This window comes from Lotus japonicus, chromosome 1, assembly GCF_012489685.1.
Source record: "Lotus japonicus ecotype B-129 chromosome 1, LjGifu_v1.2".
NCBI lineage: Eukaryota > Viridiplantae > Streptophyta > Magnoliopsida > Fabales > Fabaceae > Lotus > Lotus japonicus.
Window position 1 is genome coordinate 1,201,495 of NC_080041.1, and position 15,777 is coordinate 1,217,271.

General features: G+C 37.1%; 4 protein-coding genes and 1 long non-coding RNA gene across 6 annotated transcripts; 2 read left to right on the forward strand and 3 right to left on the reverse strand.

The window, feature by feature from the left end:
* Positions 1 to 920: 920 nt before the first annotated feature.
* On the reverse strand, positions 921 to 1,569 carry LOC130732918 (uncharacterized). The gene has a single exon (XM_057584929.1). The coding sequence runs from the start codon at positions 1,410 to 1,412 to the stop codon at positions 1,026 to 1,028; it is 387 nt and encodes a 128-aa protein (XP_057440912.1). The 5' UTR covers positions 1,413 to 1,569; the 3' UTR covers positions 921 to 1,025.
* Positions 1,570 to 3,362: 1,793 nt separating this feature from the next.
* On the forward strand, positions 3,363 to 5,816 carry LOC130732916 (pentatricopeptide repeat-containing protein At1g08070, chloroplastic-like). Its single transcript, XM_057584927.1, has one exon. It carries the CDS (start codon positions 3,411 to 3,413, stop codon positions 5,418 to 5,420), a length of 2,010 nt encoding a protein of 669 aa, XP_057440910.1. The 5' UTR covers positions 3,363 to 3,410; the 3' UTR covers positions 5,421 to 5,816.
* Positions 5,817 to 5,967: 151 nt separating this feature from the next.
* Positions 5,968 to 7,774, reverse strand: LOC130732917 (chlorophyll a-b binding protein 215, chloroplastic). The gene is made up of 2 exons (XM_057584928.1): positions 7,553 to 7,774; positions 5,968 to 6,800 (listed from the first exon to the last, which is right to left on the reverse strand). The coding sequence occupies exons 1-2, from the start codon at positions 7,696 to 7,698 to the stop codon at positions 6,149 to 6,151; spliced, it is 798 nt and encodes a 265-aa protein (XP_057440911.1). The 5' UTR covers positions 7,699 to 7,774; the 3' UTR covers positions 5,968 to 6,148.
* Positions 7,775 to 7,911: 137 nt separating this feature from the next.
* LOC130732919 (uncharacterized) lies at positions 7,912 to 8,503 on the forward strand. Its single transcript, XR_009017214.1, has 2 exons — positions 7,912 to 8,044; positions 8,176 to 8,503. It is a non-coding gene; the product is annotated as an uncharacterized LOC130732919 (long non-coding RNA).
* Positions 8,504 to 8,958: 455 nt separating this feature from the next.
* LOC130732920 (putative calcium-transporting ATPase 13, plasma membrane-type) lies at positions 8,959 to 13,134 on the reverse strand. 2 transcript variants are annotated; one of them, XM_057584931.1, is made up of 3 exons: positions 12,311 to 12,529; positions 11,987 to 12,060; positions 8,959 to 11,906 (listed from the first exon to the last, which is right to left on the reverse strand). In XM_057584931.1, the coding sequence occupies exons 1-3, from the start codon at positions 12,376 to 12,378 to the stop codon at positions 9,247 to 9,249; spliced, it is 2,802 nt and encodes a 933-aa protein (XP_057440914.1). In that variant the 5' UTR covers positions 12,379 to 12,529; the 3' UTR covers positions 8,959 to 9,246. The 2 variants fall into 2 exon arrangements, with proteins under 2 accessions (XP_057440914.1, XP_057440913.1); XM_057584930.1 differs by having other exon boundaries at positions 8,959 to 12,060; positions 12,311 to 13,134.
* Positions 13,135 to 15,777: the final 2,643 nt, after the last annotated feature.

Here is a 15,777-nt window from a genome sequence, read left to right on the forward strand (position 1 = left end):
CCCAACATCCCAAGACCTCTCAACATCAAGCTCCCACTCTTCTTCAAGCACACAATCATCCATCAAGGTCTAAACTTCAGAAAACTGTGTCCCAATCACTACTCCAAAAACCTACATCTCCAATCTCTCTGGTAGAAAGCAATCCGGAAAAAAGATCCTCATCCAATAAAGAACTCTCATCATAGCCAGATACAAAGGGAGTCCCTGAAAACCCGTCTAAGAAGCGTGACTCCTCACCAACCTGATTGGAGCCAGGGGCCAAGAGTTCAGGAAAAAGCACATCAAATGGAATCCTAACATCTTGAGCAGCTTCCCTAGCAATACCAGAGGCCAAGAGCATATCAACTTCCTCACGAACAGCCGGACATGTAGCCTTCCTCACCCCTAACAACACGTCTCGTCAGGTTCGAGCAGAAATATTTTCTACCTTTTGAGAAGCCAAACAACCCAACGAAGCGGCTCGTGCCGTCGCCTCCGAGGGGGTTTATCCAAAGCCACAGATAAGGGTGCTCCACCAACTCTTATGCAATCCAAACATTTAACCGCCTTGGCCGCAACTTCCAAAGAAAAATAACGCACAAACCCAAAACGGAACTGATGACCCAACCTCTTCTTCCTCTGCACAAACACAAGATACTTTCTAGCTACAAAATGCAACCTTTTAAATGAAAAATCCATATACAAGCACAATATTTATATATGTAATTAATTAAAATGTTAATGTATATATATATATATATATATATATTTTCTTCTTCAGAAAATAAAATATATTTAAAAAATAAAGAAAATTAAATTCTTACTATAATTATTTTAATCTCCAGAAAATTTAAATATCTGTATCTATATGTTCTCATATAATTGCTTAATTAACATTTCATATACCATATATTCATATACTTTCAGAGGGAGAGCATAACTGATACAAATCCTTCTTAATCATTCACTGCTACAAAATGATGGCACAGGGCTGTTATACATATATATAGATGAGGAAGCAAAGACAATTACACTAGATGAAATATTTACAGGTGAAGAGAAGTATCAACATCTGAGTAGTTATCAAATTTTCTTGATGTTGATGCACCCTTTGACCATAAATTTGAGGACTGGGGTGATTTCATGGTGTTGTTGTGATCATGATCTCCTTGCTTGGTTGCCAAATTGAGCCCAAGAGAAAGAGGATCATGGATAATTGACCTATGTGGTGGAAGTCGAACCCCCATGCTCTGTTGTGATGCAGGGTTATACATAGATGATGAGGTGTTCCTCTGGCTCTCTGATGATGACAACAATCTAACAAGCTCTTTCCCCTCTCTTTTTTGTTTCACCTTCTCCAACTGTCTAAACCTTTCTTGAAGAAGAGCGATGGAGGAGTTAACCATGGTAGGATCATCATCTTGCCTACCCATTTGGTACTGATACTGAGTACTGAAAATTCAATCTTGGGTCTTCTCTGTTGAGGGGAAGGGATCTATATTTTGGTGGGTTTGACATATAGTGGTTTGGAAGTGGTATATAATACAAGGGAATGAATGTTATAGGAGATCATCATTTTTAGCTGTTGAGCATTATTATTTTAGCATTTGGGGCCTTCTAATTGATTCCGGGTGATGACAACAGAGACTAACAATCAACTGGTCATACTCAATTGGTGTCGGTCGCAGTAGTTAAAAGTTGTTATTTGAACCTCTTAATTAAAAGTTCAATCCTTAGAAACCACAATGTTTGGAAAACCTACTGATTTTCATCACATACAAGTTAGAATTACGATAACAATTTAGTACACCATATTAAAAAAAGAATCAACTAATCCTTGACAACATGCCAAAGGGAAAGTGCTTAAAAGTTAGTATAGATGAAGGCAAGGTCACAAGATATGTGGCCAAAGGGACTTTTTGAAGGAAGAAAAGGCTAAGAGGTAAAGTCCAAATTAATGATGCATAGTAGCATTTCGAATAGAGTATTTTGGAGAATAAATGGTTAGGTAATGCTTATCTGGGCATGTCAATTTAAGCCACTGTGTGCTAAGGAGAAGATGGTATATATTTGTTTGGTCATTGGTGGTATAATACTTCTTTTTGTGTAAGTTTTCAACTGTTGAATGTGCCATAATTGTTTTGGAGCTTGGAAGGGGAACGTGGTGCTGTGGAGAAGAGACAAAAGGAATTGAGAAGGAATACATTTGGAGTTTACTATCAACGATTAAACTAGTCATGGTGTCCATCAAGGAAAGAGAGAGAACTAACTCAAATTAATACGTAAGCCTTTGGTTTGTTTAACAACACACACAATTAACTTTTAAATTGTAGATATGGTAATGTTATGCCTAATTTATGATGCAAAATATATTAGATTGGTTGTGTTGCTTTCTAATGCTTGCGTCCCTCTCACATTATAGCATGACATGTTTAGTGTAGGCAATTTTATAATTTCTGACATGACATTTTTAAATGTAAGTTTACTTGTGTGCATACCCTTAGGTATTTAAATAAACTATTAAATTAAATTATATATGTTCTAATAAATTTATAGGCACCACAGCATCCGAGAACAATAGGTAAATAAATAAGCTTCTTAAATATGTTGTCAACGATTCAAACCTTGACTATATGGGTGGAAAAAAGATTATAATGATAAAGGTCATATCCACTTCGATAATATATATCTTCCGTCAAAATGATTTAGCCTCTAGTTATCGACTCAAAGATTATAATGATAAAGGTCATATCCACTTTGGTTACTTTATTGATTTTTCAAAATAGGTAATCACTATTGATAATTGTGATACTTACTTTACCATCTTTCACTTTAAGGAGACAAATCCTTGAAAGTGTAAATAACTTATGACCTATTTATAAGTTATTTTGAATTTATTTTCATTCAGATTAGGTTATGAATAAGAATGTATGTTTATCCATATCCTATTTTAGTTTATTACAATAAATTTACCAAATTACATTAAAAATAAGCGTATATTATTATAAGTACTTAATTAAGTTGTTTACTTAAACACACGATAATACACATGCATTTGATAGCTACATGAGAAGGGTATTAAGTCAAAAGATCGATTGTAGCAATTCTTATTTTATTTGCGAACTACTTTTTCGTGCTTACAAATATCTTTCATATGAGACAATCAACTTTGCTTGAAAATTAAATATATACGACTTGAACCAAGCATCCACATGTCAGTACTTATGACTACTTTACTTATTCTTTCCATAATTCCATATTTAACTAGTTATCAAAAAAATATGTAACAATTTTTTTTAATATTTATGATAACACACACATATATATATATATAAATATATATATATATATAAATATTTATATATATATATAGAACCTTTGAAGATAAGAAAAAGGTTACTGTTACATGGTTGTGGATATTGCAAATCGCAATGCAGAGACTGGTGCATTCTTCTTCTTCTTCCTTCCTTCCACAACCAGAACCACACCAGCTTCATGCTCAGTATCTCAAATCAGGCACTTTGAACAACCCAGATGCCTCTTCACGCCTTCTATCTCTCTATGCAAACCCCAACACAAACGACCTCAACCATGCTCGTTCCGTTTTCGACACCATGCATAAACCCACTTTGGTTTCATGGAACCTGATCATCAGCTGCTACGTCCACAACCACCGTTCCAACGATGCCCTTCTCCTCTTTCGCCAAATGCTCCATCACGACCTCCTCCCTGATGGTTTCACTCTCCCATGCGTCATCAAGGGGTGTTCTCGCTTGCATGCTGTTCAGGAAGGGAAACAGATTCATGGGTATGTCCTCAAAATCGGGTTTGGCTTTGATAAATTTGTGCAGAGCAGTTTGGTTAACATGTATGCTAAGTGGGGTGAGATGGGTTTGGCTAGGAAGGTGTTTGATAAAATGGTTGATAGAGATGTGGTGTCATGGAACTCTTTGATTGATGGGTACGCGAGAAATGGGAATGTTGAGGTGGCAATGAAGCTGTTCGATGAAATGCCCAGCAGGGACGCGTTTACTTGGACTGCTTTGCTTGATGGGCTTGCCAAATGCGGCAAGGTTGAGGCTGCACGAGAGGTGTTTGATCAGATGCCTAAGAAGAGTTCGGTTTCTTGGAATGCCATGATCAATGGGTATATGAAGTCTGGTAAAATCAATCTCGCGCGTCAATTGTTTGGCCAGATGCCGGGGAGGAATCTGATAAGTTGGAACTCGATGATATCCGGGTACCAGCTCAACGGGCGGTTTCTTGAAGCTATGGAATTGTTTGAAGTGTTGCTGAAAGAGGGCCTCATGCCTAGCCATGTCACAATACTCAGTGCTCTTTCTGCTGTTTCAGGTTTGGCTGTTCTTGGTAATGGAAGATGGATCCATTCGTTTATGGTTAAGCATTGCTTTGAATTGGATGGTGTACTTGGCACATCACTGATAGAAATGTATTCTAAGTGTGGCAGCATAGAGAGTGCTTTGGCTGTTTTCAAAGCAATAGCCAACAAGAAACTGGGGCATTGGACAGCTATAATTGTGGGCTTAGGAATGCATGGTTTGGCTGACCAAGCTCTAGAACTTTTTATGGAGATGCGCAGAATTGGAATGAAACCACATGCTATAACTTTCATTGGTGTGTTAAATGCTTGTAGTCATAAAGGCTTGGTAGATGAGGGAAACAAATGTTTTGATATGATGATAAATGAATATAAGATTGTGCCCACAGTTGAACATTATGGTTGCCTTGTTGACATTTTATGTCGAGCTGGGCATCTTCAGCAGGCAAAAAACATCATTGAGAGCATGCCAATGAGACCAAACAAAGTCATCTGGATGAGTTTGCTTAGCAGTTCTAGGAACCATGGAAACTTGGAAATTGGGGAATACGCAGCTCACAATTTAATTGAGGCGGATCCTGATGCTACAGGGTGTTATACTCTACTTTCTAACATTTATGCTGCAGCTGGAAAGTGGGATAAAGTTTCACATGTAAGAGAAATGATGAAGGAGAGAGGAGTGTTAAAGGATGCTGGATGCAGCATTGTTGAGCACAGAGGTAAACTGAACCGGTTTATTGTGGGTGACAAGTCGCATCCCCAAACCAAGGCTATATATGCTAAGTTGAGGGAGATGAGTAAGAAACTGAAACTGGCAGGACATGTTCCTGATACAAGCCAAGTTCTGCTAAATATTGAAGGTGAAAAAGAAAAAGAATCTGAACTAGAGAACCATAGTGAGAGGTTGGCCATCTCATTTGGTCTCCTAAACATGGAAAGACGGACGCCTATTCGCATTATGAAGAACCTTCGAGTTTGTAATGATTGCCACGCAGTTACAAAACTCCTCTCTGCTATCTATGGTCGTGAAATAATAGTGAGAGATAATAGCCGCTTCCATCATTTCAAAAAAGGAACTTGTTCTTGCAATGACTTTTGGTGATTGCCTTTCCATTAGCAAGTCATGGATCCCTGTGGTGCTTTTGACACTCATATCTGAAGCTCCCAGCTTCCCTATCGAGGTATCAGTTTCTCAAAAAATGGTTGAAGGCTTATAGCTAATAATAGCTATGTGGTTGAAATTCCTTTAGGCCTCTTTATCACTTGATAAAGATGATTAGCTTCATGGAATTGTACTATAATCAAATTATTTTATGCTCCTGGTGTCATTTCCAATGTGTAGAATTAGTTTACTATCACCTCAGATTTAATAATTACAGTCATTCAGTTTGTGTAAGCATATTCTGTTATCTTGAAGTTTAAGCAAAAGGATATCAACTCATGATTAAATGTTTAAGAATTTCTGCATGTTGTTGGGTTTTTGTTTGATTACCTTCATACAGTAGAGGCCTTGAACTTGGTTGCCATGTTTTTACTAATTATCATTTTGAGGAAAAACGGTTCAGGTTATGGGAAAAATAGAAAACCATGACTAAGTTTGTGCAAGACAACCCAGTAAATATCACCCTTCAAAAAAAAAACCCAGTCAATATCATGAATCCATGCATAAGAGTTGATAATATTAGGGACTCATTCATGTCTAACATGCAATCGTTCTCATACAGATTCTTCTTCGGCTCGTGTAGTTACATCAGTGAAAATGAAGTTAAACACAACAGAACTGAAAATGGGAGCAGAAGATTGCAGCTGAAAAGGCATATCTTGGTACCCTCATTGTCCAGGGACGAAGTTAGTGGCAAAAGCCCAAGCATTGTTGGCAACAGGGTCAGCAACATGGTCGTAAAGGTTCTGAATAGGGCCCTTGCCAGTAACAATGGCCTGAACAAAGAAGCCAAACATGGAGAACATTGCCAATCGACCGTTCTTGAGTTCCTTCACCTTCAACTCTGCAAATGCATCAGGGTCATCAGCCAAACCAAGTGGGTCAAAGGCACCACCTGGGTAAAGTGGGTCTAGTCCTTCACCAAGGGGTCCTCCACCAACCCTGTAGCCTTCAATTAATCCCATGAGCACAACCTGAGTAGCCCAGATTGCAAGGATGCTCTGAGCATGGATCAGGTTTGGGTTGCCTAAATAGTCAAGGCCACCCTCAGAGAAGATCTGGGCACCAGCCTTGAACCACACTGCCTCACCGAATTTGACACCATTCCTTTCAAGGATTTCTGGGAAGGTGCATCCCAAGGCACCAAGCATGGCCCATCTGCTGTGAATCACCTCGAGCTCACGGTTCTTGGCGAAGGTTTCGGGGTCAGCTGATAATCCAGCTGTGTCCCATCCGTAGTCACCAGGGAATTCACCAGTCAGGTATGATGGAATTTGCTCAGAGAAAGGACCCAAGTACTTGGGACGGTCAGGGCCATACCTGTTTTTAACAAGAGGTCATGCCAAGTCAGTGAGTGTATTTTCGGAAATTCTTTTATAATTGATTCCAAAGCCAAAATCAATTATGAACAAAAGTTTCTCCTAAACTTGACGTCAGAATTGATTTTGAGAAAAATAAGCTCAACCAACATGTTATTACATTCTGAAACAAGTTGTCAGGACCTCACTTCAAATGTTTGCACAGGATGTTATTTTTAAACTTTACAAGACAAACATAACTATATGTAATTGCTATATCATGAGCTATTAGCCTTTAATATGATTTATTGCATATTTAGTTCATGTTTAGAAATTCTTTTACAATTATTTCTAGAGCCAAAATCAATTTTGAGGAGAAGCTTCTGTGAGTGACTTCTAGTTTAGAATTGATTATGAAAAAAAGAGAAGTTGATCCAAAGATGTATTAGATTTGCTTCTTTTTCTCCTCTTTCTCTCAGAATAAATTCTCAGGTACATAAGTTACTCTTCATAATTGATTCTGGCTTCAAACGTGATTACAGATCGCATTCCAAAACATGCTATTATTAAAATGGAAGATCCCTGGCTTTTGGGCCAGCTCCATCTTGCTGAGAATTAGTATTATGTTCTCAAGAGACATGAGATAGAGGAGGTGAGGATCATTAGAATTTAGAAACCATAACTACTGAGATTAAACAAAAAACGTTGGAAATATTTTGTAGTTGAAGTATTGTGCAGGGTAATTTTACTTGAATTGAACTACTACTTCCTTACCAAATGCTCTGAGGAGCACTCTTCACAGTACGACGCATGGTAAAGCGACCTTTGCCAAAGCCACCAGCCTTGCGGAGGAGCTCATTTCCCTGCTTCAAAGCAGTCTGGCCAGTGAATGCTGATTGCTGGATAGCAGAGGTGGCCATGGTTATGTTATGCTTCTTGCACTTTGGTAGTGTTTCCTTTGGTGCTAGCTAGTGTGTTTTGCTTCTGCAGAATGATGAAGAAGCTCACAAGGTTTATAGAAGTGTAATGTGATATTGTGGATGAGGATATGCACAAGTCAGCAACATCTCATTGGTGGTGGATTTGGATGTGGATTCTCAACCTGATATTTTGCATTGAGAAATTGGCTCTCATTCTGCCATCTGGATGCACAGGTCCACTTGCTCAGATGTTTTGTGGAGGGTGAATGTAAGCCACAGAAATCAGGTCCAGCAAAGTTAAGAAAGAAAGAGTTAAACTTGGCAGAGGGTTTGTATTGGGCTGATGGTACAGACTACAGAGCAACCCCATTGCCCATCACATATTTTTCCATGCTAATATTATTTGACACCTCAGTATTTACACAATTACACTTATCCCTATATTATTTTCTTCATAAGTTTTTTTTGATAACTCAGGTAATCCAGCCCACTGGACTGACTAATCCTGGGGGACCAATCCCACCGACCACTTGCGGGGGGCCCAATTGAAGCCAGAGCTTCGCTCTGTATGGCCTGGCCAACAATGTTTGATTCACCAGTAGGTTTCGAACCTGAGACCTGGAGAGGAGCACACTCCCAAGTCCCAAGTCTTTCACCACCAGGGCAACCATTGCTGGTTATTTTCTTCATAAGTGAATTATTCATTAAGATAATTGGATTGAGGATGACACTCACATTTTTACTTGAATTTTGTAACCAACACTATTGATCCATCAACAATAGGGTTATTCATCTTTATGGGTAACTTAGTAATCTTTTATAAAAAAAAATGTAGGAGAAATAGAAGCTATTACCAGAAAAATATGGTGGGGATAGTGTAAGAAAAATGAAATGTGGAAAGAGCTCTAAGTTTTTGAGTGACTTGCTGTTAACTACATGTTAGAGAAAAAAAAAAAACACTTATTTTTCACAAAGTAACTGAAACCACATAAACTCAGGGTCCATATGACAAACAGCCACAAGCAAAGACTGGGCTGCCAACACTTAAACCTCAATAGCACAAGGTATCAGCTCATCCTTGCTAAATTACAAATTTGGTTTATGTGAGAACTAAACATCTCAGGATTTGAGAAGAGGTAAATGACATCCTTAATTAACTTCACTCGGTATCAAAGACAAAAAAAACACCATCTTTCAGCAAACAGTCAAATAATTTGAGTGAAAATAAGGAATGAAGTTTAAATCTGAAACTCGGTAGTGTTTGAAGTTTGAACCCTCAATAATATCATAAATAAGAATAAATGGTTAAATGAAAAATTAGGATAATTAAGAGGAAAAAACCTTAACCAAAGGTCTTATGATTATTATTACTACTATTAGTATTGTTACATTTAAAACTACAATGTAAAATCATTAATATGTCGTCACTGTTTAGTTTAAATTTTTGGGATACTTCATTCATAACATGGATTCGAGTCCCTGCACCGTGTCATCATAAAAAAAAGGATTCGAGTCCCTACTACATGCGCGTGTCAAGTTAACCTGCCACTACACAGACCAAAAGGAGAATCGCAAATGAAAAAAATAGAACCATGATGGTTGGGTAATGGACTCTGGAGTATTTGATGCTGAAGTACAATAAGTTCTAAGAAAATCTGGAAGATTCCTCAAAGCCCATTGAATTACCCATGAAAGAGCACCAACCAGGATACATATAGCCCATTGAGTAGCATTCAAGCCCATGCCATCTGCTAGGCCTTTTGCATACTCAATCACCAACACTTGCACAAGGAAACAACCACCTAAGCCCACCAAGAATAAAAAAAAGTATCTCTGAAGAACAACAATCTTGAGAATTTCCCTTTTCAACAAACCCATGATGTTGAGCTGATTGAAGATTTGGCACAGTAGGAATGTGTTGAAGATCATGGTTGTCCTCACTCTCTTTTCCCAGTCACTAACATGTCCTCCAAATTCAAGTACCATGCATGCAAATGCTTGATAAAAGACTTGAATGACTATGTTTTTCCATATATCAATGGTTATGATTGGTTGATTCCTATTAGATGGTGGATTTGCAAGTTGTTCCTCACTGCTTAACTCCATTACCATCATGATGCAACCTAGAAGGCACATTAGCACATTCACCCAAATCAATTGAATTGCTGTTAGGGGTGAATTTCCAGTGGATACGGTTGTCATGAAGGATATGAGTAACCCTGAGATGTTGAATGTAAGCTGAAGTTGAATGAACTTCTGAATATTAAGATATTTACTTCTGCCAGCCCTCACAATTGGTTTCAATGCACTGAAACATTTGATAGATATACCAGAACTCTCTCTGTGCATTATTCTACCCTGAGAATCATGAACTATCCCTACATCAGCTACCTTGAGAACTGAAGCATGACTTAAATTTCTTCCAATGAATGCAACTACATGACCTTTCTCTTGCAAGCACTGCACCATGTCAAGCTTATCTTCAAGGCTGAAACTTCCCATTACATTGGCTTGATCCACTTTCTCTAGTCTAGCTTTGCAATGCAAATCTTGAAGTTGTTTGCCTTCAACATGTCCACCTTCTATCTCTTCCATTCCTAGTCCCAGATCACAAGCTATATCTTTCACTGACATGATGTCATCCCCTGAGACCAATTTGATCTTTATTTTAGTATCTCTGAGTTTTTTCAAAGCTACTTTTGTTGATTCTTGGCATGTGTATTTGAGGCCTATCAATCCGATCAAGATCAATTCATCTTGCTCAAGTTCTTCCACCTGTGTTTCTCTATGAGCAAATGCAATTGGTTTTAGGCCACTCTCCTCCATCTCTTGAATCACCTGTCCAAATTTGATTTTCTGATTTTCCATGGAACAACATTCTCCTTCACCATCATAGTAATGTGAGCACATTTCCAATATTGTGGATGCAGCCCCACTCCAGTGTAAGTGCAGAGCTTGTTCATTGGCCCCAGCTTTTCTCACCAAAACTCCACTTCCTTCTTTGTCAGAACTCAAATTTCTGTGGTTAAGAATGTCAAAATTTTCTGTGAGAGATTTCATGTTCATTTCCCATGCTGTTTCTGCCCAAAAAACAAGTGAACGGGACATTGGAGAAAGAGAAAGTTCAGGTGCAAGAATTGATAAACCAACTCCTTGTTTAAGGACTTCAAGCACAACTAGATCTGTTTCTGATCCCTCAACCTTGTTGCTGATCTCTGTCTCCCCCATCCATATTCTGCTAACTTCCATTGGTTTAGATATAAGCCCACCTGATACATCAATGCAGATGACAGTTACCAACCCCATTGTTGTACAAGCTGATAAATCATGAAGAACTGCATCATCTTGGTCTGATTCTACCTTATCAATCTGGTCATTGAGAGACATAGTAACCATAAGTGGCACACCATGTTGCACACATAGTACCACAACAGTGAAAAGACCTGTGAAGATGAAAATCCTTCCTGGTGGTCTCAAAAATAATTTCTCAAGGACTTCCATCACCATGCCAAGTGAGACATTCCCCTTAATTTCCGGCAACCCGTTACTATCTCCATCCTTCTTACAAGTTAGGCGAATGAAAACTACAAGCACATCCAGGGTGAAGATAAGAAGAGAAGCTTTGTCAATGTATGAAATTGGCTTCTCAATTAGACTCCCCAGCAAGCATCCCTTTTCAGAATTGTAACTCATTGAGCTCTGTAGGGGTGTCAGTTCCGGCTGGTGTCGGCCCGCAGCGAGCCAACACATTTTTGGGTCTGTCCGTCGAGCCTGACCCATTTTGAGACCTATAGATCTTGGCATCTCAGCCAAAGATCCAACTGATGCTACAAGCATCAGTCCATGACCCTCAAGCACCTTTGAACCAGCTACAAGAAATGGGTTCCCCTCACAATCTCTTTTGCTTTGTGTTGCCTCTTCCATCACAAGGATGTCACCATTTACAAGCAAACCATCTGCTGGAACCTCATCATTCTGCCCCAGACGCACCTTGTCACCGACCTTAATGTCTGATATGGCAACTTTTGTTGTGCATCCTTCACCTCTTTGAACTGTGAATTCCAACTTGCCCCTTCTCTTTGCCAATTTCATCATTTCTCTTTGACGCCAGAAGTTTGCTATTGAAGAGAATGCAACCAGGACCATAGCAGCAAAAACTATAGCAACACCATCATGCCAACCATATCTAGCTCCCTCTTGCTTGAACCCTGTGGCAAGTGTCAATCCAGCTGCAATCAATAGCATTGAAATTGTGTAACGGTTCTGTTTGAAGCTAATCAACAAAAACCTGGAGAAGCTTGTTCCATGAACTTGCACTGTGGAGCCCAACACACCAAGGACCTCATTCTCACTAGAGCTCTCCTGTGCATAAAACCAAAATCCCATCAACATAATGCATCTTCAAAACTTGAAAATATTCAATGAGGCAAACAACATAACACAAGAGTGAACATAATATTATATCTTTGTCCAAAACCTCAAAGACAAATTAGGAAATATATTCACAGTTAAATGATTTGCTTCTGAAATTGAGGACTTTGTTCTTTTTTTTAAAAAAACTTTAATTGTTGAAGAAAAGGCCATTATCCCAATTATATATGCAGGTTGATACCTCTGACTCTGAGTGTCGGCGTTGATCATGAAGAACATCACACACACGGTTGACCCCACCAAGGTCATTCAGTGATTTCAAGTCCTTCTCCTTCACAATCCTTGCAATATCATTCCTAATGTGCCCTTCTTCTGCATCTTCTTCTCCTTCCTCTACATCAATTTCAACACAAGATTTGGAAGAGGAGGTTCTAGCTGGAGGCTCAGAGGGAGACAATGAGGTGTATGGCACTGAAGAAAGTGGTGATGGTGGAGGAGACTCATTAGCAGATGTTGACTTCTTCAAAGAGATGAGGAAGCTTATGTTTAAGGAGGTTCTACGCCATATCTTGCTGTACTTGCTGTTTCTGCTAGTGCTAGTGGTGGTGAGGAGAAAGGTAGCACCAAGTTCAATGTTGGCATCATCATCATCACCAGCTGAGGACATGATTGCTTGGACAGTAATTAAGGTGGAGGAGACAGGAAGAACTAGATTGATTGGAGTTGCTTTTTGATAAGTCAAGCTGAACAAGTCCAAGTTTGTTGGAATCTAAGAGGCACTTTTGAAAGGAAATTGATAACTCAAAAAATGATGAGGGAGGAGGTTGAGAGGCCTACTTTAAAAGGAAAGCAAATCTAAGAGACAATAATTCCAAATCTAAGAGACACATGTTTGGATTTATCATATAATGCTATAGTTTAGATTCTACGCTAATTGTGAAACTAAGACTCGGATAGGTAAGGATTTAAGGAAGAAGGTTATAAGATCAAACAAGAACAAAAGGAAAGGTTTAGGCACTAGTGAGAGTGTGATTTCAAGGTAACAAAGAAGTGTGAGCTATAAGATTTTTGATATGGCATGAAACAAGAGGAGTGATATTTAATATATTTATAGAAAAATGCATCAAAGGATCTGCCATTTTACTCGGTATAAAAACGCGTTTGCTGTGGAAAAAATGGAATGTCGCTCGCAACAACAAACCTTATCAACAAAATCAAAACAAAACGATGAGTAAATATAAGTATAAAGCCTTGAGGTTGCTCATATGTGTGAAAGAAAAAACGAATGGAGTTTAAGTCTTAAACTCAGTAATTTTTTAACCCTCAATGATAGTATAACTAAGAAAAAAATATTTAGATGAAAAATTAGGATAATTAAGAGGAAGAAAAAGCCTTTATTAAGGTAAAAAAAATGGCAAAAAAAGCATATCTCATCTAACAACATAATTAAGAAAAACAAATAAAATTTAGCCTTATTGGACTTTAAGTCCCTCTGAGTAATTTTGATCCAAACAATTTTTAAACAACTCTTCAGCTTTAGCCACTAAAATTTTCGATATTCCTTTCCATTTCTCTTCAGCTTCAGCTTTGGTCAAATTGTGTAATGGTTACAATTGTGTTGGAAAAATCTCCCGCTGGGAGAGTTAGTCCCACTATGATGTGAATGTTCCTAGCTCGAATATGATTACTTCTGAAGGAGGACACCAGTCTTAAAAAAAAAAGGTTACAATTGTGTCCCTCCATTTTCCTTTTGCTTTATCATAAAACTCATCTTTCTTATTCTACTTAAATCTCTTAAGTTTTTATTTTAAAGCAAATGTTTCACAAGTTGAAATAATGAAATTACATATTTTACACATACTTCCACGCAATACTCACCAACCAATATATTAAATTTCATTTTTTTTACAAAAGTAAAAGGAAGTATAGGAGCACAAATTAACGAGATCAACATAAAAAATTCTTTAAATTATATTAGACAGATCATAAGAAAAAGGGAATATATTAAATTTTATACAACCCAAAAAATTCTAAACCCCCCTCTTAACCTTAATCTCATATCCTATACATTCTTTAAAGATTCCTATTCCCAAAAGTATTTTAAGAAAAAAATAAAGATATAAGGAATGTAGATATATGAAATTGAGGAGTGACAAATTTTAGTTTAAGAGTAGAGGTGCTTAATTAGCTAAAGAAACTAAGGGAACAAAATCGCCTATAATCTAAACTAAGAGAGATCATAAGTTTAATTAAGTGAATTGCTTATGTGAATAAAGATAAAGATAACAACAACAAACTACACTTGTTTTAGAGTTTGAATATAATTTTTACCTCATATCATATAATAACAAAACCAGAGACACTAAGTATAGATATATGACTATGAGGTAGGAATATTTTCAGTTAAAGTTCTAACGCGTTTTTTTTGGTGTAGATTGTTGTTCTTATCTTTAGTAGTTTAACTTTGGAGTAATAGAGATAATAAAGTGGTGACTTAAAGAAGTTCCACATTGCCTATATTAGCAAGTGCACATGTGCATATATAATAAAGCCTTTATTAAGGTAAAAAATGGCAAAAAAAGTATATCTCATCCAACAACATAATAATTAAGAAAAGTAAATGAAACTTAGCCATATTGCACTTTAAGTCCTCTGAGTGATTTTGATCCAACAATTTTTAAACAACTCTTCAGCTTTAGCCACTAAAATTTTCGATGATGTAGGAGCACAAAAGTAAAAGGAAGTATAGGAGCACAAATTAACGAGATCAACATAAAAGATTCTTTAAATTATATTAGACAGATCATAAGAAAAAGGGAATATATTAAATTTTATACAACCCAAAAAATTCTAAATCCCCCTCTTAACCTTAATCTCATATCCTAAACATTCTTTAAAGAGTCCTATTCCCAAAAGTATTTTAAGAAAAAAATAAAGATATAAGGAATGTAGATATATGAAATTGAGGAGTGACAAATTTTAGTTTAAGAGTAGAGGTGCTTAATTAGCTAAAGAAACTAAGGGAACAAAATCGCCTATAATCTAAACTAAGAGAGATCATAAGTTTAATTAAGTGAATTGCTTATGTGAATAAAGATAAAGATAACAACAACAAACTACACTTGTTTTAGAGTTTGAATATAATTTTTACCTCATATCATATAATAACAAAACCAGAGAGACTAAGTATAGATATATGAAATTCAAAAAAAAAAAAAAAAGTATAGATATATGACTATGAGGTAGGAATATTTTCAGTTCAAGTTCTAACGCGTTTTCTGGTGTAGATTGTTGTTCTTATCTTTAGTAGTTTAGCTTGAGTTTACTTCGGTATTCTAGAATGATGATGTAGCAAGAAGTAGAATGCTAACCATTAATGAGCAAGGGACCAATATGTTGGATTTGCGCGTGTGTATAAAATCTATGTTATACTCCCTCCGTTCCTATATAACTCACACTTTAAGATTGTTGCAGAAATATTAAGAAATAACAATTAATGTTATTGTTTTATTAAAATTACTATGTAACCTCCTATTATACAATTTATCTCTTTTATTAATTCTAACTTTTGAAGTTTCTTACCACCAATAAATGAAGGGTACAATTGGTAAAGTATAATTAATGCTCTCTTGAATTTTGTAAAGTGGCAGATAATTAGGAACAAAATTCAACTAGAAATATTGTCAGTTATTTTGGAACGGAGGGAGT